Consider the following 21923-nt stretch of genomic DNA (forward strand, 5'->3'; position numbering starts at 1 on the left):
CGGACTGCTCGGCGCCGCTTTGCCTCCTCGCTTTTCAGCAGTTGGTGTGGAGGCACAGAGATATCGCCGGGCTTTGGCCTGGGATGGATGAATTTGTGTGGATACCTGGGCGTTGCTGGCGTCAGGGCTCCAGATGCTCGTGGCGCGTAGTCTCCAAGTCCATATGTTGACGGACTCGAGGAGGTGGTGTCGGTGACAATGCCAAGGCCACCTTGGGGTTGGGAGTCGTCCGAGTAACTGCTGCCTCCAGAACTCGAGTTTTGACGGCGCCTCGAGCCGAATCTGAAGATGGACGACCCGAATTTAAGCTCCTAGAGATGGCCGAATGGCATCTTGGGGACGGCACCAAGGTGACGGCCGTCAAGCACGTAGATGGTGATTTTGAGTATGCTGTGAAACGAAAGTATGTTGTCTAACGACAGATGGAAATGATGATTGAGAATGGGACGGGCGGCATGTCTGGATGATGATATGTAGTGCGTGTTGGCTGATCGCGGGAGAAGAGCCGTAGCCAAGGATGCATCATCGGACGCAGCGAAAACACGTGCTGTCTCTCTCCTACCAGTTGACCGGTTGGCCCTTCGATACGCGTCCAGAGGCAAGCGTTTGCGTTGCTCGGGCTTGATGGCTCTTGCGCTTTGGATCAAATCAAATGCATGTGTGAATACGGAGTACTAGTCTGGTTGGCGTGGCTGGCGCCGGCTGCTGTCGGCTGCCGTCTTAACGAGTCAATTGAAAGTTCTCAGTTGATCTCTCTGGCGTCGCGGCCGCCACACCGCATGTCCCTGCCGGCATTGACGCAGACCAACTTGCCCATTCTGCATCAAAGAGCCATCAATTGACACGACAATGCATGCGAGGCCGGCGACGGCGCAAAAGTCGCGGCGTTTGCTGCGACGCTAGTCCTCAGAATGGCTAATCATGGCTTGCCATGGTGCCATGGTGCCATTGTCACCGGTCCCTGCAACCTTAAAATGTTGCCATTATCGGAGCGCCATTCGTTATCGGCCTTATCGGAGCTCAGCCATCTCCAGATGGCCAGCTGCATGCGTCAAGTCGTCTTCGTCCCCAGTGCCGTCGTGAAGCTCGTCCTTGCATCATCCGTGCAGCCTCACCCCACGCCGTCGATTCGTCTCATCCTTTTCCACGTTAGCGACGCAGGGGCTCATCATCATGTAGCGCCATCTGCGTTTGCTTCATTTCACCCACAGCCTGTTCAACACACCGCATCCTCCCACCTGAACTCCAACACCGTTCTGTTCCCGTTTCCCCAACATGGCTGCCTCGCCGGCGGCCTCGTCTCGCCGCAGCGCGGCATCATCATCGGCATCGCTCAAGCGCTCCGATGACCATCAACCCAAGTCCCCGACCATTTCCGTCGATACCCTCGTAAACCATTTACTCGTTGCCAAGCGCTCCTTGTCCTCCATGAATCATGTGCTGCGTGCCAACGAGCTTGCGACCGAGGCGCGACACTCTCACGAGGAGATGCTGCTGCTGGCGGCGCAAACCGCTTTCGTCGGCAACTATCTTCGCGATCAAAATGCCATCCTGGTGCGCATCAGGAGAAGCCTTCAGACCACCTATGAATGGGGCAAACGAGACTTCAAGAAGCTTATCAAGGCCATGGATGACGTTGACGGTGCTTTGACGGGTACCATGGACATGCTTCGAGACACACATGTGCAGACCCTCCTACAACCAAGCGATAGAGAACGGAAGAGTTTGTTAGATTTTGTCGATGAATCTAGCGTCCATGGCATGCGAGAGGTCATGAAGAAGAGCATACAGGACTTGCAGGTAAGTCAGCCTTGCCGGGCCTTTATCCGCATCTGCTTCGACATTCAATTTACGATTCAACCCTAACACAAGACTAGACTATCCAACAATCATTCGACGGCGATCTGCTCCGCCTCGAAACCGATATCCGAAATCTAGGACAGCGCATAAACGAATCCTACCCCCAGAAACCGGGCGACGATGCACATCTTACTCCCGTGGTACTGTTGCAGAGTCTCGACGATCACTCGTCAACCATGGCACAGCTGTTGGCGTCGCTAACTAAGCACTTTGACATGTGCGTCACCGCGATTCGCACAACCGAAGGTGCAGCGGCCCTCGCACGCAGGAAGGCTGCCGAGGTCACGCAGTCACAAAGCAGTGACGGAGTGTCGATATCTGGCGTCATTGCCGAGCAAGAGTCGCACATGTCTGACCTCGAACCCAAGACGGCAGAAGACCGAGCGGAAATGCTCAAGGTAGTTGTACAAGACGCAGACGAGGTTGAAGACGTTGTACGAGAGATTCAAGAGCGCCTCGCGGCCATGGAGCAAGAATACACTTCATTACAAGAGCATGTAGACCATTCAAAGGAGTCTTATTTTGGTATAATTTCAGCGTTTGCATTAGTTGGACAGATTGGCGATCGCATCGACGACTACGTCGCCGCAGAGGAAGATTTCAGACTGCGGTGGGAGCTGGAGAAGGAAGCCGTTTTTGGAAAGGTCAGAGAGATGAACGAAATGAGAGATTTCTACGAGGGGTATGCAAGTGCCTACGGCAGTCTTGTCCTAGAAGTCGAAAGACGGCGGGCCGTCGACGAGCGAGTCCAGGGCATCTGGCGCAAGGCCCAGGATTCGGTGGACAAGATACTCGAGGCGGACCGCGTGTCCAGAGAAGCCTTTCGACAGGATGTCGGCGAGTATCTGCCCGCCGACTTGTGGGCAGGCATGCAGGGCCCTGCCCAGAAGTGGACAGTTGTTCGCATCAATGATGATGATTCGGCGGCCGCCAGCATGGTAGGCAGGCCTGATTCGGGGCAAGGATCGAGGATGGCGAGCACTCCGCGACCGCCTGCGGACTAGAATTTCTGAGCTGGCATATATCGCCTGATTGCATGTGAAGTATACTTGACCATTGGTAGTAAATCAATCGACTAGGTTTGCACAACATGCTGGCAATCGAGCCATTTGACGGTGCGGCCATGAGAGCATGCTGTGTCTACGCGTTTCGACTTATCGTCAAGCTCTACTTTCCTATTTTGACTTAGCTTCACTTACACGACATGTCAAGTTGGATGCCTGCCACACACTGGGTACGCCAACCACTAGGCTGCGGGGGCCGGCCAATGCAGGCTGACAGGAGGACGTGGAAGCTGACAATTGCCTCCAGTTAATAAATGGGTTGAGTCTCGCAAGTCGCAGACTGCTGCTGACTCCTGGATCTTCACGGTCTGCATCAGAAGTTCAGAACCAACACCACACCAGCTACATCACCACTTGTCGAGCCAGCATGCGGCTTCGTGACGACCTCATCCTCGGCCTATCTGCCCTCGCCACGGCAGGCGCTGCTGCTCCCGAGTTCGACTGGGATTCCATCAGCCCGTCCACAGACCTCCGGTACCATGACTGCTACGCCGCCTTCAAATGCGCCCGGCTCAAGCTCCCCCTCGACTGGAAAAACAGTACCGACCTACGAACCGTCGCCATTGCCGTCATCAAGCTCCCTGCCAAGGTACCCGATCATGACCCTGCTTTTGGCGGGCCCATCTTCACCAATCCCGGCGGGCCAGGCGGTTCAGGTGTAAGCTTTGTCGTTGAATACGGCCATTTTCTGCGGGACTACGTCGACAGCCCCGGCAAGAAGCATTACGACATAGTTTCCTTTGATCCTCGTGGGATTGGGAATAGCAGGCCCCTGGCCAACTGTTTCCCCGGCGCTGCTCTTGCCAGGGATGCGTGGATGCTTGAGACGAGAGGCAACGGGGGGTTGAATAAAAGCCCAGCGGCAATCTCCTACGGATTGGCCCTGTATGATGGATACGGAAGGAGATGCGAGAAGGCTGACGCCGAGGGTCTGAACGGGGGCGAGATTTTCAAGTATCTGGGGACGCCGTCCGTCGCCAGAGACATGGTTGCCATGGTGGACAGCATTGACGAGCTGAGGAAGACAGAAGCGGCTCGTGATGGGCCCGCGGAACTGAAGAAGAGGAACGAAGGGGATGTTCCGAGACTGCAGTACATGGGGTTTTCGTACGGCACCATTCTCGGAAACTACTTTGCTTCGCTGTTCCCGGGGCGCATCGGACGAATTGTGCTCGACGGAGTCTGCAACGCCGACGACTATGCCACCGGCCCCGTGAGTCTTTCCTCCTCCCCTTCCCCAAGGCCCCTTCCATCTTGATAGGAACTAATCGACCGGACTCGTGGTGCAGGGCTGGCTGACAAACACTGTCGATTCCGACGCCATCGTTGACAAATTCTTTGACGGGTGTTTCCACGCCGGTCCCCAGGTCTGCCGTCTCGCCCGTCCCCAAGACAAATCCGCCTCAGACCTGCGCACCCGATTCTGGTCATGGGTCAAACAGCTCGACGAGGCACCCGTGGCCGGCGTCGGCCCCCAGGGCAGCTCCATCATCCTGACGGGCGCGGACATCCGCCTGGTCCTCGCCTCGGCGGCCTACACGCCCCTCAAATCCTTCATCCAGGTCGCCGAGCTCCTTGACAACGCCATGGTCCACGGGACCTACGACCCCATCCTGGCCATGATCGAGTCCGGGCTCGGCGCGCCCCTCCAAGACGCGTGTCCCGTCGCCAACCAGACGGCCAAGCCCAACGCGGGCTCCGACCCCCAGACGGCGGTCCTCTGCGGCGACGGCGAAGACATCCGCGGCAGGAAGCCGTCCTGGTGGGCGCGCTACGTCGACAAGCAGTTCGCCCAGTCGGCCGTATTCGGCGGCCTCTGGTCCACCGTCCGCTTCCCCTGCTCCGGATGGCGCTTCAAGCCCAACTGGTCCTTCCACGGGCCCTTTACCTCCCCGGAGCCCGCCCGCGACCGCGAGCAGCCGCAACGGGGCCAGCCCGCCGCGCCGATCATGTTCCTGACCAACAGGCTGGATCCCGTCACGCCGCTGGCGGCTGCGCGGGCCATGGCCAGGAAGCACCCGCGCGCCAGGGTGGTTGTGCAGGAAGCCATGGGGCATTGTGCCGCCGTCTCGGCGTACAGCGAGTGCACGAGGGGCATCGTCGCCAGGTACTTTGACACGGGGAAGTTGCCGGACGGGGAGGCCGTTTGCGAGGCCGAGTGTGGCCCTTGGGACGAGGGCTGCGCGAGGACGATGTTGAAGTCGAGTGGTGAGGATGCGGGCGAGGCCTGGCTGGCGAGGAGGTTCCCTCTGGGGGTGTAGTTTGTGGTTGTGACTTTAACAAGTGAGTGAGTTTTGGCTCGAGATGCATGACGTATGGTTTTGCGACATCGTCTAGTTCCGTAGGGTTATCGCCGAGGCTTTAAAAGTTTATGTAGCAAGAAGGAAGATTAAATACTCTGCCGACTGGTGTGACGCTAGATATGTGGGTGATATCGGACTTTATTTATTATTTTTCTCTTTATAATACAAGGCCCTGATGCCAACGAGTTGTCCTGGCGTAGGCAAAGTGGGCGAGATCTTGCTTATTTACATCCTGCGGGGGCCTGTTGAGCCGACAACAGCAATTTACACAGTGGAAAATAACGGTATTTTGGAAGGCTTTTTAGGGCCTCAATTGACAGTCTTGTATTAATGATGAAAAAAGTGATGATTAAATGTCTCAGTTGATTGATGAAAAATCCTACAAGCTTGACCCCTTTTATACCCGGTCAGAGACCCCTGCAAGTGTCGAGTGAAATATGATAATTGCAGCTGCTATGGTAACAATCCGTAGGCGTCTACAATTTTTGCTCTGTGGCTTCATGGGTCAATTGACCTGACAGAGTGGCCTGCGGCGCCTTTATATTGTAAAAAGGGGTTTGCGATACCAGTTATTCAATTGTTACATATAAACAGTATTAAAAAAACCTAAAATATAAGGGGATAAACATGTCTAGTAAAAAGAGTAAGCCCACCGACAACTTATCTGTCAGGTTTTGTGGCCTATAATCCAAGGATTAGGAATTCGATGGACTCCGTAACTCAGCAATATACGTCTGGTATTTGCTCTTTTCCAAGTTCCCCACCCAGGTGTCTTTACTCGCCAGTAACGTGAGCCAACAGACCGCGCGCTCTTTCCACGTTGAATTTATGTAGCGGCCCTCTGCTGCCCCTTTTCTCATCGTCGTCGCCACCTTCCCACCCGTCACCGACTCTGAATGGCGAGCCGCCCGTCGAAAATGGCGGCCGAATTTACCATGAGGAGCCCGCTGGAGAAACTACCGTTCGAGGTTCTGGGAATGATGTGCGCTTTTCTTCCGCGAGCCGATTTAAAAGCCCTTCGCCTGGTCTCTCGTGCTTTCGATGGACCGTCACTATCGACGCTTTTCAGGACGGTTTACCTGAGAGTGCATCTTGGGAGCTTTGAGAAGCTTCAGACCATTTCAAGATCGGAGAAGCTCAGCAAGCATGTGAGGTACATCAGCTACGATGGTAGAATCCTGGATGCTTCTACAGTCAGTCCCGACTTCGCCCACTGGAGGGCCAACACCGCTTGCAGTGGGTTGTTTCACCTAGTCGACACAGACTTTCTTCTGCAGAAATTTAGCCAAGAAGAACTTCACGATTTTTACCAAAACTATTACCAGTTTCTGTCTGACCAACAACACATGTTGAAGGGCGACAACGAGAACCGTATGCTTCGAGACGCCTTGCAGAATTTGCCACGACTATTGGGTGTGGAATGCATGATGCCGGACCTCTACGAAGAACGGCACCCATATGAGCCGCGACCTAAAGTGACATGGAATTCCTTGAGCGCCGTGGCGCAGAAGATTTTGGCGGAGCCTGACAGCATTCATGGGGAGCTCGAATCAGCACGTCATTTCTGGGCTCTGCTGCAGTCCGCCTGTCTCGCGGGCCATGCTGAGCGGCTGACGCATGTTCGCGGCGAATACATGGACCTGAATTGCTGGCATGATGCCGCAGCCTCCTCCCTTGCTAATTATCACGGGAGTTTCTCGTCTCTGCAACACCTCTCGCTTATTTTTAGACCTCATAAGGGAAATCTCGGCGGAGAAGCCACCCACATTGTGGCCATCATCGCCCGCGCGCCATCACTGCGCTCTCTCCTTTTGTCCTTCGAATTTCGTGGCGAAGATGATGTTATGCCTTTCTCCGAGTTGGTCGGCCCCGATTTGCAATTGCACCATCTCCATAGCCTATCACTTAATGGCTTGGCCATGCCCGAGGCCCATATGCGCGACGGTCTAAGAGCGCTTCGCGAAACTCTCCGCTCCCTTGAGCTGGCGTACATGGTGTTGCATCCGGGCTCCTGTATTCGCTTCATCGAATTTCTGAGCAAGGAAATGACCTTGGATCATGTGAAATTTGATAGCTTCTTTAGCAACTCTTCCGACGAGAGATGGGTCGTTCGTGATGAAGACTACGGCCCGTGGCCTGCCTTGGCTAGGGTAGCAGCACGGCATTCTCGTAAATTCTTGGTAGATCGCGTTGAGCGTTTTATTACAGGCCGTGGTAAATATCCCAATCCCTTCACCCCGCGGAAGAAACGAGGCGGTGACTTGGAAAAATACGGCTACAGTTTACCATGGGCATTTAAGCAAGACAAGTCATGGTATCACTCAGACACTTTGCAGCTTGCTGGGAAATGGTAAAACACATTGACGTCTGAATGAAGGAGCGATGGAGGCTGTGGCAGGTGTACCATCCACAGCTTACGACGTGCAGCTCCTTGTATATTTGGTATCGGTACATACACAGAGCTCACCCTCCGGGATGAGGCGAAACTAGCACACGGTGTTAACGAATAGATAGTGTTTACCATTTGGCTGCTAGTTTGCTAGCGCCTAATGCATCGCGATGCGAGTATTCATCGTGTTTTACATGGTCTGTTACGGATCTATGGCTTGGGCACGACCAGCCATATTGTGTCATCTTTACTAGGCCCTACCCTGATGTAGTGCTTGCATTGGCATTGGAGTAGGTTAGAGAATAAAAGAACTAGGTTAAATACGACGATGTCGAATTAAGATTGCCACTAGTTCCCTTACCACAACCATGGTATATTTTGACTCCTTGATTGGGTCAATCACCTGAACTACCACACGCGAGTAAATATACATGGACCTCGATGATGAGACTGCCCTGGTTTGGCGTCTCATTGGCCTGCTTAAACTGGAGTCGAGATTCAGACTATTTACGGCACGGCTGATGCTAGTCGACGCCGGTCTAGGTTAAATTCTCTCATTGCCATGGTAATTGTCAAAGGTCAACTCTGTATTAATGCTATACCGAGGATTTCCGTCCTGCTGGGCACTCGTCGTCGGGACAAATCCTAACCTTGTACGACGGAACTTGTAGTCGGCCATGTATTCGTGAGGTAGGCTTGGCAATGGCTTCGATTCGGGCTGTGGTTGTTATTCTTCTCTGTCCTCGCTATTTGCTTTAGCAATCACTTTGGATTATACGTGTCTGTCCTAGTGCCAGTATGTAAATGGCTGATTGATCCCTAGTAGGCCTACTATAAAATAGACCAGTACTACATGGCATACATGGGCACTTCAACGGCCAACATGCCCATTCGTCGTTTCCGCCAAGAAGCAGTCTGGTGTCATTGCGAATGCAAATTACCATGCGACATTCTCTCATGAGTCGCAACGATACATATCCAAAGACTGCGTGATGAATCATCTTTGCAAAATCCTTGGTCGGATACCGGACTGGGAAGAGCCTCAAAAAATAAAAATAAAGAATAAAATCCTAGTGCAAATTTACCGTCATATTCCCCTGCACTGCTCAAAGGGCATTGATGTCCCCATCTGACATGTAATGGGAACCCCCAGCGCATCTGTAACCACCGCTTTGCTTAATCCAGTGATAGCCAACGGGACATCTTCCCAGAGCCATTAATCTTGCCTTCATAGCCGCCTCTTCTTTCCTACGTTTTTCTTCTTCTATCAACTGCCGCACAATGCGTTCCCGATTCTCGTCTGTAGCAGATTTCTGCGCCTCTTTTAATTCGCGATACTCTGCCTCGCGGCGTTGCTCCTCGGCCCAATCTTGTTGGAGCTGTTCCCAAACCTCATCACTTACACCAGCGTCCCGAATGCCCAGGCCATCGCAGGCCGATTTGTCTTGGTCGGGCTCCTCCGTACTGACCACGTCATCTGTCTTGTTTGTGCGCTCTTCTTGCCGGGATTTGGTAGATATATTGCTCTGGGAGGGCAAGAGAGGTCGCGAACCCTCGCGGAGTTGGAGATTCGCCAAGCCCAGGCTCAGGTCTGTCGCCGCAGCATCCTGTTCCATTTTTGAGCGTTTCAGGAGCATGGTGTTAAGTGCTTCGCTGACCTCATCTTGCTCGACCTTTAATGACGGAGAGGAAAGATCCACATTGCGAAAGATGTCCTTGGCAAGCTGCTTAACATCCCTCGCGCTGGCCCATCCCTCGACCCCTGAGAGTGACCGAAACAAATCCAAAATGTTCCTTTCAAAATCTCCGGATGGGTATTGCAAGCAAGACAAGTCTAGCAGTTTTCCTTTTCGTTGAATGTCTGCCTTCCTCTTGGCCAGCGAGCTTGTGAGCAGCTTGAGGCAGTCCTCAGCGCTCAGCGGGTCAAAGTCTATCGTCTCGGGGAATCGGCTCGTCATTCCAGGATTCACAGACAAAAGATTGTTGATGTCTTTGACGTAGCCGGCCAGGATTATGATGAGCTTGCCTTTGTACTTTTCTTTGGTGACCGAGTCCACGAGCTCGTCAACTGCTTCCTTTGCGAAGCCGTGCCCTGCGAGTCGGTAGGCCTCGTCGATGAACAAGACTTTTCCGAGCGCATTGTTCAAAACCTTTTGGACTTTCGGACCGGTATGTCCCACGTACTGGCCAATGAGGTCTGTTGCTGAGCATTCGACCACCTCGGCCTTGCTGAGGAATCCCATGTCGTAGTACAACTTGCCAAACTTCCTTGCCGTCATCGTCTTTCCGGTGCCCGGGGGACCTCGGAATAAAAAGTTGAATGGGATTTCCTCGTTGATATCCATTCCCAGGCTCTTTAGCTGCCTGAATCTATCCTGGATATTTTTGAGTAGTGAAATGACCTTTTCGCGTCCGATATCCCCTGCAAAGAGTTCCTCTACATCAGTTGCGCTCCGGCGGTCAAAGTTGTCATCAAAGTCGACTGCCTCCAATTGGCTTCTTTTCGCTTTTCCCGCGGAAATCCGCTTCTGATAGCCGCCTTTTGCTTTACTCAATAGGTTGTCTATGGCACCAGCATTGCCAAAATTCGGACGGTTACGCTCCCGGGAAAGAATGTCCAGCGCAACTCGCTTGGCCTGCGCAGTCGCCTGGAATCCACCATCTTTGAGCTTCAAATCCAGGATTCGTGATAGGGCATCGTCGTCAAAGTCTTGGAATACGAATGGCGAGTCGATGGCGAAGCGGCGACTGAGCCCTGGGTTCACATTTTGGAACATTTCCTCCATTTGTTCCTTGTATCCCAGAAGTATAACACATCTGTCTTCGCCGGGCACATTTTGAACCTCGGCCACAATGGTGTCCACGACAGCGGTCCTATATGGGTCGGCTACATGCGAGCCATCGGCACCCCCGGCACCTTGCAGCGCGTATGCATCGTCAATGACAAGAACTTTACCTATCGTCGAGGCGAGTATGCCCTTGGTCTGCGCCTCGGACTGTCCAAGCACAGACCCAATAAAGTCGGCCGGCGTCTTGACAACTACCTCACCGTTCGACAACATGCCCAGTGATGCTAATATCTTGCCGTAAAGCTTAGCCACTGTCGTTTTTCCAGTTCCAGGAGACCCGATGAAGACGCGGTTGAGAGAGAAGGCCATGAGGGGTTCTTCTTCAAGCTCTCTTTGGTAGTTCGTCGTAAGTGAGTCCAGCAGAACCCTAACCTCCTGCTTTACTTCGGCAAGGCCAATCATTTCATTCAGCCTCTGCCATGCCTTGCAATTAACCAACGTCGCGGATGGCTCCGGACCAATAATGTCTTCTTTGGTGAGCAAATGATCGTCAGGTTTGGCACCGGACCGGCGTCCTTGCCGAAGCCGGCTGGACTGCCTCTTCTCCATTTGTGCCAGTGCATTCTCTACAGCACGAGCATTACCAAAGCCCTCTTTACCTCGACCGCGACCAATTCGACGAGCAGCTATTCGGAAATACAAGCCGTCGGGCCCGTCTTCAATGGCCATTCTGCCCTTGTATTTCCGGTCAACCTGGCGTTGGAGGATCTGGAGCAGCTCGTCGTCTGAGTAGTCGTTGAATCGCATCTGGATCGGAAAACGGCTGGGAAACCCAGGATTATGGGCGAAAAAGGTTTCCATTTGCTTGTCATATCCCGCAATAACGAATGACACTTTACCACGGAGGTTCTCTACCTCGGCAAGGAGATAGTCCAATACTGCCTTGCCGCCGGGACTGTTCCCTGAGGACAACTGGTAAGCTTCGTCAATAAATAACACGCCCCCGCCAATGTCCTTCAGGTCCTCTAAGAGCTTTTCGCAGCCAGACACGCCCATATTGGCAAGCTTGGATCCGGAGGTTTCCTTGAAGCCATCGCCAGGGAGAGCTCCTGTACATGCAAGGAATTCTGCCCACAGGCGAGCAACTGTTGTTTTCCCTGAAATTGTGAGTTAGCACCCATGCCATCTGCCATGTATTTGGGGCACATCTTACCGGTCCCCGGATTGCCCAGCAATGAACAGCTCAGTCTTTCCTCGGACAATGATAGCTCTTGCCGGATTTTTGTATCAATGTTGGACTTGACAGCCAAGAATTCCTCCTTTACAGTCTCGAGACCTATTAGGTCCATGAGTTTGTTGAGAGCCTCATTACTGGGCTCACCGTGCGCTTTCATCCATTCCCATTCTTGCTGTGCTTGACTCTTAAGTTTGGAGCCCGAGTTCTTGCTGTTTCCCATCCTAGGTTGGTCCTTCCGCGCTTGTGCCTTTTTGGAACTTTCAACTGCATCTCTCCTTTCTTGGGCTGCCTTCAAGCCCTTGAGCTTGGCCTTCTTTTCTTCCAGCTGAGCCTGTTGCGCCTGCTCTTCTCTCTTGTAAGCCAAGACGCGCTCATAGTGATCAATCTCATCGCCAATCTTTTGAAGTTCACTAGCATATGCGGCTTGTTTTTCTTGTCTCATGGTCTCTAACTTCAAGTCTTGTGCGGCACGCCGGCGAATCTCTTCATCTTCGCGAGTACACGACTTGCAGCCTTCAACTTTTGTTGAGCAGAGGATTTTCGACTTGTGCCCTCGAACACAAGTATGAGAGACCCTTCTGTTGCAGGGAAACTGAGAATGATCAATAGCTCGATGGCATCGAAGATCACAGGCATGCTTCCCACAGCTCAACGGCTTGCCACTAAGAAATGTTAAAAGGAGAGTTCAATGCTGTAACACTAAAACGGAGAATAACCTACCAGGGCTCTGAACAACCCCCATCTGGGCAATGCTGGTCGAAGTCATTTGCTGATTTCAGGAGTGCCTCTCGATCAGGGTGTCGCTCACAATACACAGGCACACCATCGAACAAGCACTCCTTTTCTTTTAGGGCTTGGAAAAAGCCTCCCCACAACTCGCCGCCCTTTTTACTCTTTGTGAACGTGTGCATATTGCCAAATAGCACGGCACAATTCCTCGCTCGTGACATGAGGACCACCAGTCGCTCGGGTGCGGCCATGAATCCAATATCTCCAGATGCATTGCTTCTAGTTAGAGATGCGATGACAATGTCGCTCTCCTCGCCTTGGTAATTATCTATAAAGTTAGCTTTCAACACCAGTGCAGTTACCATGTCCTATGACATACCGATGGTGGACAATCGAAGCGGCTGTTTGTTTAATTTAGCAGCGGCTTGTGTCATCAGCCCGGCACGGGTCAATTCATACGAGTCCAGGTCATTCAACCAGGGGGGTCATGATCACGACTGAGTTTCTGTCTCAACAATGACAGCTGGCCCAAGTACGGCGTCAGGACCACCATGTTCTTGGATTTATACCCTTGTTGGCTTAGGTACCGGACCATCTTGAGCACCATTTCAGCCTCGAATGCGTTTCTCTTGGACTCTCCCGGCTGACGATCGGCCACGTCAGCAAGTTTCTCCTCTTGATGCTCATGATGAACAAAAATAACTCTCCCTTTGAGTCCTCTGACTTTTTCACGCTCGAGGGTTTTCGGATTATTTTCAAGATGTTCATAGGCCAGGCGACGGACGAAGTGGGAAATCTCGGGATGGCTGCGATGCTGTTCTCGGAGAGTAGTATATGAGTGGCCCTGATGTATCAGCCTTTCGAACATGGACATGTTGAGGTTGAACCCTTCGCCCTTCTCCAATGTGAGGGTATAGTTGTTTACCTTGGGGCGAAGTTGTTTATGGTCACCAATGAGCACGAGCTGTTTTACCGATGAGCTGAGTGCAGTGATGATGTGAGCCTCTAGAATCTCTCCTGCTTCTTCGACCAAGACCATGTCAGGCTGTGCTGACTCGATGATAGATTGGTACATGGCCGCTGCAGTAGTAGTGCAACCAATAACACGTTTACTCCGCAGAACCTTGCGCTTGGATTCGTTGTACAAACTGTCAATTTCTCGCTGAATCCTGCTCGACATCTCCGCAAGGCTAGCAAACTCTTGCGTCTGGTCATGGCGCACTTTGGAGCACCATTGATTCAAAAACTCCCTTCGCGAGCTAATGGGGATGCTCCATACCGAGCGAGATGCTGGGTCCATGGAGGCTAGCAGAGCACGAACAACACCGGAATCTTGCCCCTGTACCCATAACTCCAGAATTTCACTTGCTCGCATCGGCTTGTTATTCTTGCCCATTAGTTCGAAGCCATCATCCTGCTTTGGGACTTGAAATGCGGGCCAAAAAGGTGTCGCATCTTCGGAGAACTCCAGCAGCGTAAGTATGTCATCTGGGTCGACGCAGGTGGTTGCGAGTTTTTCCCCTACATCAACGAGCCGTTCATTGACGTCAGAGGCTTCTGATTTATACTTTCTAATGGTAGCATTGACTTCAAAGGAGAACCGAAATGCTGGCTGTTTGCAGAGTGTTTCAAGCCGAAGAGGTTCGGTTCTCGTTGTCGATTTGGAACCGATCCGCACCATGTCCCTTTCCGATACTCCAATGTCCAATAGGTCCTCGAGAAACTGGTCCAGAGCATGGTTTGTATAGCTCAATACCAAAATCCGATAATTGGTGAGCTTAAGGATGATTCTCGATATCAGAGCACCGATGAATGACTTCCCCGTGCCTGGCGGACCTTGTATCTGACCAACGCAGTTTTCCAGACCGTTGATCAGAGATTCCAGCTGTGCACCAGATACACGGATAGATCCTCCCATGTGGCCGAAGGAGGACAGGTTAACTTCTTGTTGCTTGTCAAGTGCGGCTCGGAGTTGCCTCAATAATTGCGACAGTTTTTCAGGCGGCTGATATAGGCTTGTGGCCGATTTTGGATCCAGCACCATGTCTTCAAGTGGTATTTCGTAAATCTCCTTCAAACGCTGCAAGATGGGCTCATAGGCAAAAGTAGCGGTATCGACACCATAAAATTGGAGTTCACCTTTCATAGGATGTAGGAGTGCTTCCAATGAGTTCTTCAATGCCTCTACGTTGATGAACTTGATGACGACAGTGGGTGTCTTTTTCAGCAGCAGGTCGACATTGCGAATAAGACAGCCAAAGGCGATGATATCATTGTTGCGGCACAATACGCCTATAGAGTTGTTTTTCATGAACGATTTTCCAGAGCCTTCGAGGAAGGTTTTTCGATCTCTCTGGTCAATCGAACGAGGGAATACGATTCCATCCTCGCATTTCAGCTGTAGAGCCAGTGGATCAACACGCGTCTTGCTGCCGTCGCCGAACCCTACGAGGCTCAGTCCGCCAAGGCGGGGAGGTTTACGCCGTCCCTTCTTCTGGCCCCATGCAATGGCAAGATTGTCCCTCATATCTGCAAGCATGTCTTCTCTCAGTAGCCGATAGAGCCACGAGAGGTATGTAGCTGACCGAGACTCGCGCGGAACATCGAACACATCATCTAACCGTTGCAGAAATGGTTCATCCATGGAACGGACTTCATCTGCGGTCGGATAGATGGAGATTGCGCGAAAGTCCACGAAGTCATTGTCATGGCGGCCACCGGGGCCATGACCTGTGGTTGCGGTAGCCGCAATCGAGTGCAGTTTCAGGATTTTTTCGATTCGATAGGCCAGTTTCCTGACCGGATGTGAGGCTGCTCTGATGAGAGACTGGCTATCCATCAAAGCCACAACGTCGCCATACAGTGTGTCGAGTTCGGGAGACTTCATTGAGACAATCTCGAAACAAAGCCAGGCAAAAGTCTCAACTTCGCCCACACTAAATCCAGTACTCTGCTGGTGTTGGAGAACAGCTGACCAGAAAGTAGGGGGGCACAGGACCGCGAACAAGATGCGTTGAAGAAAGTGCCCACTGTTGATGGTTTTTACCATGGGATTCGAAAGATGTTTCATCAGCATGGTCATGACAGATGAGATGAAGCCCGTGGAGAGATCGCTTCGCACAACGCTCCCCAGAGTTTCGACTCCTTTCGCGCTCGAAATGATCGACTCTACATAAAGAGCTGGCGTTTTGCATCGACATAAGATGTCAGTGGCCTCGAGAAAGTGATTGGCATCCTGATTGGTGCTGATTGTGCTTTTCCCCTCAATGTTGTTCTTAAACCGCTCTATCAGCTTTTTGGCTCTCCCAGTCGCCAACTCCCCTGATGCCATTTTGAGGAGAAGATTGACAAGAGCAAGGCTTGTGAAGTAGAAAGTAGAATTGTCAAAGAGAATTGTCACACAGGTGAAGGAACGGTTGCATGATTTATGATTGAGCAGTCAGTGGCTCCGTCTTAAATGTTTGTCGAAGTTGGGTGTTAGGTGCCCGAGATGTCGACGTTTGTGTCACACAACGGCGGGACAAGGCTTGGAGCAGCAGAGGTTTCATAGGTCAACCTATTGGCAGCCTGGTACATTGTGAATACGGTGTGGATGTCAGACCAACATTCTGCAAACGGTGTTGGCCAGCTCGATTATGGTGGGATGAATTGCTCGGCGGGCTCACTCTTTTTGCTAGGTGCACTCACGCACTACCAGATACCTAGATATCAGGCTATATTATAATATATTACTGTATATTTTATCGTAGGTAAATATATTTTACTATAAATTGTCTCTTAGGAATATAGGGAGAGTTTAGACACAATAAATACTTACCTACTAAGGGGGGTGAGCGCACCTAGCAAAAAGAGTGAGCCCGCCGAGCAATTCACATGGTGGGTGTCCTCCGTTTGCCTCATGCGTCTGACTCATTATATACCATCTGTGAATCTCCAACATCACTGCATCACATGAGACAGAATGTCCCCCGCATTTCATCAGTTGCTGTGATTGCCTAAAAGGTTAGCCTACGTCTTGATTTGGCATCGTTTGATCTACTCGAGATTTGTTGTCAAATCTCACACATTTGGTGTGCAAGGTAGAACTGAGAGGTCCTACACAGCAAAAACCGTCATCCAGATGCCGCGACCTTATTTTCGAAGCGGGAGAACCCCTTGGGGAGACTCTTCTCGCTATAGTTGGTCCAGGCAAATGCCGGAACTTGTCCCTTCACCTGATCCTCCGGTTGGGGATCACATCGAGACCATTTCTCCGGAGGACATGCTTGACAAGAAAGCTTCCCCAGAGATGGCCGGCATTGGTATTTCCGGCACAGAATTCATCGCATCGTATAACTGGCTTGATGAGTGCTTTCCCAAAATCATCATTCCAGGTGCGCATGTCTGCGTGACTCGCTGTGCTTGTTAACCTCCCGACTGCCCTCCCGACCAGGCAAGCCACCGTTGTGGACTCCTCCTCTTATACGCCGCCAGCTTCAGGAGGACAAAGGCATCTTCTATCGAGATCGCAACGCAGCATCGTACCCTAAGCATCCAATTGAGCCAGCCATCGTGTCGGTTATGCAGATGCATAGTACGCCACGACACGTAGACGTGTTTGCGTGCGGGAGCACACTGAGAAAATTGCTTGGGTTCCTACAGGGAGACGATAGGCCGTTCCGGATGCTTGTTGAAGTTATGGCCGGGACTGTTCATCTTATCCGTAGGGAAAATACACCAAAGGAGCAGATCCTTGGCGTGAGAGGCTACGGCCACACGTTCCCAGAAGCGTATACTACTTGGGAGGCAGACGTGAAAAGATCCATTTCGCATCAGCGTATCCTCGGATATCAGTTTTGTGGTCTCGACATGATGGTGCGATACGAGGGCGACGGCTACATCAAATCGGACAAGACACCACTAAAGACGAGTAATAAGGCTGACCTGCTGGATCTACTCGGCGGCCTCCAGGTAGACCGCGCGGGCAAAGCGACGAGCTCTGACGATTCCGAGACCATTCTCCACGTGGGGAACGCAGGAGAAGAAGTAAAACAGGAGCAGTTGTTTGACTTGAAGACGCGCTCAGTCAAACGACAAGACGAGGATATCCTGGCAGAGGAAATGCCACGCCTGTGGATTGCCCAGATCCCCAACTTCATTCTTGCGTTCCACGACCGAGGCCATTTTGCAAATGTGCAGATTCAGAATGTGAGAGACAAGTTGAAGGATTGGGAGGCACAGAATCAATCCTTGCTGAGGGGCTTCTTTCATCTCCTGGGCCACATTATTGACACGGCGGGCGACTACGGAGATAGTCAGCTCGAGATTGTCCGACCGGCTGGAGGTGGACTCGAGATCCGAAAACGAGCGCCTGAGGCAGGGAGTGTTCTCTCCGGTCCGGTGAGGCAAAGCTGGGCAAAGTGGCTCAGCGATGGTGAGGATGCAGGGCAAGACGAGAGAGCAGCCTCCTTGGATGTGCACACGGCGAAGGAAACCAGCAGCGAGGACGACACTGCCTGCGACGAGGAATGCGGCTATTCTGGGAAGTGTGCCTACTAGGTGCCTTATGGATTCAACTGAGAGGGAATCAATCGATTGCACCCATGTGCCCTGCCGTCTGAATCCCTCGATGGAGTTTTGATAGGCATATCCATTTCGAGAATGGCATTTTAATCTTGGTTCGGTTGTTCTGATTGTGAGGTGGTTAATTGTGATGATGCAGAGTATTGTGTACAGTGATACCCTTCATCGCCTTGATGCGCAAATGATGTGTATGATTATGAAAGCTATCAGTTGTTGCCAGTTGGGGTTCAACCTGGGGATGGTGAGATGATGGTCGTAGAGCCGCACCCCGACAAGCTGTGCACTTCGTTTATGTGAAATCACCAACTCCTCTTGCTTTGCAAAGCGGGGTGGATAAGCTTATCCTAGTCTACAAGTCCCCCGATACATACATTCCCCACTCTTATTACATCAATACCTCATTTGCAGCTGTCAAAGGACTGGAAGTACTTAAGTAGCAGGTGGGAGGCAGTTGAATTCATCCACTCCCCGAGAAATGCCTCGAGTCAAGGTGATTTATGTCAAGTGCTCTTAAACAATGACAATGCTGGACCAACGTATAAATCCCATTCCACACACTTTTTGCGCCCTGGCTGATCCTCATGTCACAGTCACCACGGCCGTGTCCCTACTATTACTATGCTTGTTTCTACGCGTCGCTTGGGAATCTGGAGCGTCTGCAAGACGGACTAGTAGGGCTCAATCCTCTTCTTCGTCATTTGGAGGCGCGGTTGTGCTAACTCGTCCAAGAATTATGGCTTTGTGCCCTGGTTCTCAATGCCGCGCTTCTCATGACGAGAGCGATGCAAGTGGGCTCGCTTCACCCGCAGTACCGCAAGCTCCTGTTTCTATGGGCTGCTGAAATGCTCACCTGTTTCGTCACCTGGCTGTGGTCGTTTCAACCGCCGGAAACAGAGCGCTGGGCCGATGGTGATGCGGCGCGCGCGGCCCCAGAGGCTGCCGTACCTGCTGATGCCAAGGGTAGCAAGTGATGTGAAGCGACGGCCGACAATTGCCAGTGCGAAGGAAATACAGATCATTGCTGCAACGTGAAAATAGCCGTCGTTGGGACAGGCACTGGAGTAGGAAGTTCTCCGTTGGTACCTCTAACTTGGGAAACGAGTCGCTCACATTTCTTCATGCCTACGTTGTCTTACTCGGACCATTAGCCCGCGCGAGTGCACACACACCAACCAGCCTGACTGATCAGAGTACATCGAGGTAATCGAGGTATATGGGATTGAATAAATGACAGGTCCTCTCTAACTAGCCAAACAAACTGGTTCTCTGGCGGCATTGGCCTTCTGCCCACTTTTGATATACCCGTATCCTCTGAGCGCCCCTGCAGAAACATGCCGTCGTTTTACCTACAGGAAACGAGCCATCTGTCCGCAAGAATCGACCGTCTCGTAATTGAGGCCAAAGTTGACGGTTTCCGGAATGATCCTATAGTAAAAGTTTGCAGCGTGGCCGGTCTCGACGAAGCCAATCATGTCGTGCATGTTGCAACAATTCGCCCTGTTCGCCCACCAGTGAGCGAGCGTCTGCGACATGCTGATCTGATGGGCCCTGGTGAGCTTGGACTTGATGCGGGTGGTGTACGAGACCTTGAAGCCCGGGGCGCTGGCACGCTTCTCAAACCGAGAGGCCAGGTCGTCGTCGCCACCGCTGCGCTTGGTCAGGACATCGTGAGGCAGGTAGATGTGGCCGTCGCCGTTTCCAAAGTCGTAGACGTCCATGTTGAGGGTGTTGTTGCCCGACGTCAAGCCCTGGATGCTAGCCACCTCGACGGGCCTGCGCTCTCCGGACTCGTACCGCGCGAGAATGTGCGGCGTCGCGTCCTCGATCGAGTCGAATGTCGCGCCGTCCTCGCCAAACTCCCGACGGAGAAAGTCCACCAGCGACTCGGCGGACTGGCCGTCCCTTGCAGAGATGGCCCCCGTGCGCTTGAGGATGAGGAAGACGCTGGCAATGGCTCCGGCAATGGCGGCGGCCAGCTCGTCGCAGTTGTGGCCGTGGCTACGCCTGCACACGTACAGCGCCGTGAGGCCTCCCGTGCTGGCGTACACAACCACCTCGCTGCTCGTGCCGATGCGGTCCAGCACCGAGTCAAGCGTCTGGCACGAATCGCGCTTCAGCAGCGGCGACGAAGGCGTGACGTCTGTCGTGAGGATCTCCAAGTCTGTGGTCTCTCGGACGTCGATGGGAGTGGCTAGGACGCTGGCCAGCAGAGGCAGCATGCCACAGAAGAATGTACCGAATTGCATCTTGGTGTAAGCAAATTGCTGGACTAAACGAATTGTTGAATGTGGTTGCTTTGGATTTCATCTTGACTGCCGGGATTTTATACCGTATGTCGTCTGTCCGTCGCTGATTCTTGCCAGTCTTGGATTCCATCTTTTGTCGACTACGGCGGCGGAGATTTTTGCTCTTCGCGGACGATCCTTGACCACGACAGCTATGCTCGTCAGCTTATATGCATGCTTTAATGTGCCTAGATCCATTTGGGTCGGTGTAGTGGCATTCGGGAGCCACAGCTGGCTGCACGTCAGCGGTAAACAGATGCCGATTTGCGAATCGCAGCCAGACATTGAGCTGCCAAGTGGTGAGGCGATGGGGTTGATAATACCATGGATCAAGTCGAATGTAACCTGACCCGCGGGGCATTGAGCACGAGGGGAAAAGTATTACGATTATGATGCGTTTATTCGGTCATGACAACTTGCTCCGTATTGCACATGTATGACTTGAGAGGCTCGGAAGTCAGCCGACAATTTGTGGTTCTCTTGGAGCACGAGACGACAGGTTGGTTGTTGCATGAACAAAAGTGAGAATCTTTGCACCAAAAGGTTGCTGTTTCTCTTTTTATCCTTGGCTTTGGTCGTTGGTGTAGCCTCGGCCCTCGACCGAGTGACAAGTTGGAAATGAAACATGATTTCATTACAGTTTAAGCATAGGATGCCACAAAGGTCCCAGTGATATCGAGGTGCTAAAGTTCATCTGCTAGCTGCCCCTTCACAACTCGCAACGGCTCACAAAAATTTATGCTCGTGTGGGTAACGTGAGCATCTGTTAATTATAATGACATGGTTTTTTAACCGCTCCGGTTGAAAGCACACGAACCTCCTCGCCCAAGGATCGCTGTGAAGGGCGTTCCCAGTCCAGACCCTTCTCTCCTCTCGCCCATACATCCCGACACCTTTGGTAATTCTAATCTACAACGAGTGCAAGTGGATTGAGGTTGGAATCCAGCACGTTCCATGTGGTTTTCGGTGGCTTGGGCCTTGCCGTCCAATTAATGAACTTCGGCGACTTGTTCTTAAGCCTGTTATGCTTGTCTGTGGAAAGCCTGCGCGCTTTCTAATTTTGCAATAATAACTGATAGTCTGCAAATACATGGCCTAGTTGAACATCGCCATGTTTCACCCAATCTCGAGGCAGATTTTCTTCGCGTTGGTCTTCGTGTCGTACTGTCGAAGACTGTCGTCGCGAGTAATCATCTCCTACGTGGTGAACTCGACCCCCTTGATATCGTTTCTTTCTTCAGCATACGCGTCGTCTTCTCGTCGTGATGAGCAGTTGATGCGGGCTGCAAAATTGAAATCAGATAACATCATGCAGTCGGCTGAGTCGTTGATGACGAGGTTTCTGGGGGCAATATCCTAGTGGGAGATGCCGAAGCAAAGGTTTCAATCGTCCGCGAGATTTATGAGCTGCTGAAGCCACTTTGGCTTAAATACCCGGAATCTCTTCTCCTCTAAAGAACCCCCCGATATGTAATTATTCGTAAATCCAACGACGCGGCCTTCGAGTTCGTCGGTGACAACGCGATCAAATGGCACGATGTTTGGATGACGAGGGAGGCGTATCCAAATGTTCATTTCGTTCCATGACCTGGCTGCGTACTGTATGTGGAAGTAATATTTGAACACAGCCTGTGATATGGTTAGCATTTTGCAAATCACGTTGGTTGGGAACACGGGTCTTTTTCACAGTTGCCTCAAGGGAGGA

At 52.1% G+C, this 21923-nt stretch overlaps 5 protein-coding genes across 5 annotated transcripts; 3 read left to right on the forward strand and 2 right to left on the reverse strand.

The window, feature by feature from the left end:
• Positions 1 to 1275: 1275 nt before the first annotated feature.
• On the forward strand, positions 1276 to 5185 carry MAA_07124 (Peptidase S33 tripeptidyl aminopeptidase-like protein; the record flags this gene model as incomplete). The annotated part of the gene is made up of 4 exons (XM_007825122.2): positions 1276 to 1800; positions 1878 to 2798; positions 3172 to 4137; positions 4214 to 5185. 4 exons carry the CDS (start codon positions 1276 to 1278, stop codon positions 5183 to 5185), a joined length of 3384 nt encoding a protein of 1127 aa, XP_007823313.2.
• A 959-nt stretch (positions 5186 to 6144) lies between these two features.
• On the forward strand, positions 6145 to 7581 carry MAA_07125 (F-box domain, cyclin-like protein; the record flags this gene model as incomplete). Its single annotated transcript, XM_007825123.1, has 1 exon — positions 6145 to 7581. The coding sequence occupies one exon, from the start codon at positions 6145 to 6147 to the stop codon at positions 7579 to 7581; it is 1437 nt and encodes a 478-aa protein (XP_007823314.1).
• A 1141-nt stretch (positions 7582 to 8722) lies between these two features.
• MAA_07126 (ATPase) lies at positions 8723 to 15702 on the reverse strand (the record flags this gene model as incomplete). Its single annotated transcript, XM_007825124.2, has 5 exons — positions 8723 to 11562; positions 11619 to 12304; positions 12363 to 12699; positions 12751 to 12795; positions 12849 to 15702. 5 exons carry the CDS (start codon positions 15700 to 15702, stop codon positions 8723 to 8725), a joined length of 6762 nt encoding a protein of 2253 aa, XP_007823315.2.
• An 861-nt stretch (positions 15703 to 16563) lies between these two features.
• On the forward strand, positions 16564 to 17909 carry MAA_07127 (geranylgeranyl pyrophosphate synthetase; the record flags this gene model as incomplete). The annotated part of the gene is made up of 2 exons (XM_007825125.2): positions 16564 to 16744; positions 16804 to 17909. The coding sequence occupies 2 exons, from the start codon at positions 16564 to 16566 to the stop codon at positions 17907 to 17909; spliced, it is 1287 nt and encodes a 428-aa protein (XP_007823316.2).
• Positions 17910 to 19279: 1370 nt separating this feature from the next.
• Positions 19280 to 20179, reverse strand: MAA_07128 (uncharacterized protein; the record flags this gene model as incomplete). Its single annotated transcript, XM_007825126.1, has 1 exon — positions 19280 to 20179. The coding sequence occupies one exon, from the start codon at positions 20177 to 20179 to the stop codon at positions 19280 to 19282; it is 900 nt and encodes a 299-aa protein (XP_007823317.1).
• Between the last annotated feature and the right edge of the window lie 1744 nt (positions 20180 to 21923).

This window comes from Metarhizium robertsii (genome assembly GCF_000187425.2).
Source record: "Metarhizium robertsii ARSEF 23 chromosome Unknown MAA_Scf_2, whole genome shotgun sequence".
NCBI lineage: Eukaryota > Fungi > Ascomycota > Sordariomycetes > Hypocreales > Clavicipitaceae > Metarhizium > Metarhizium robertsii.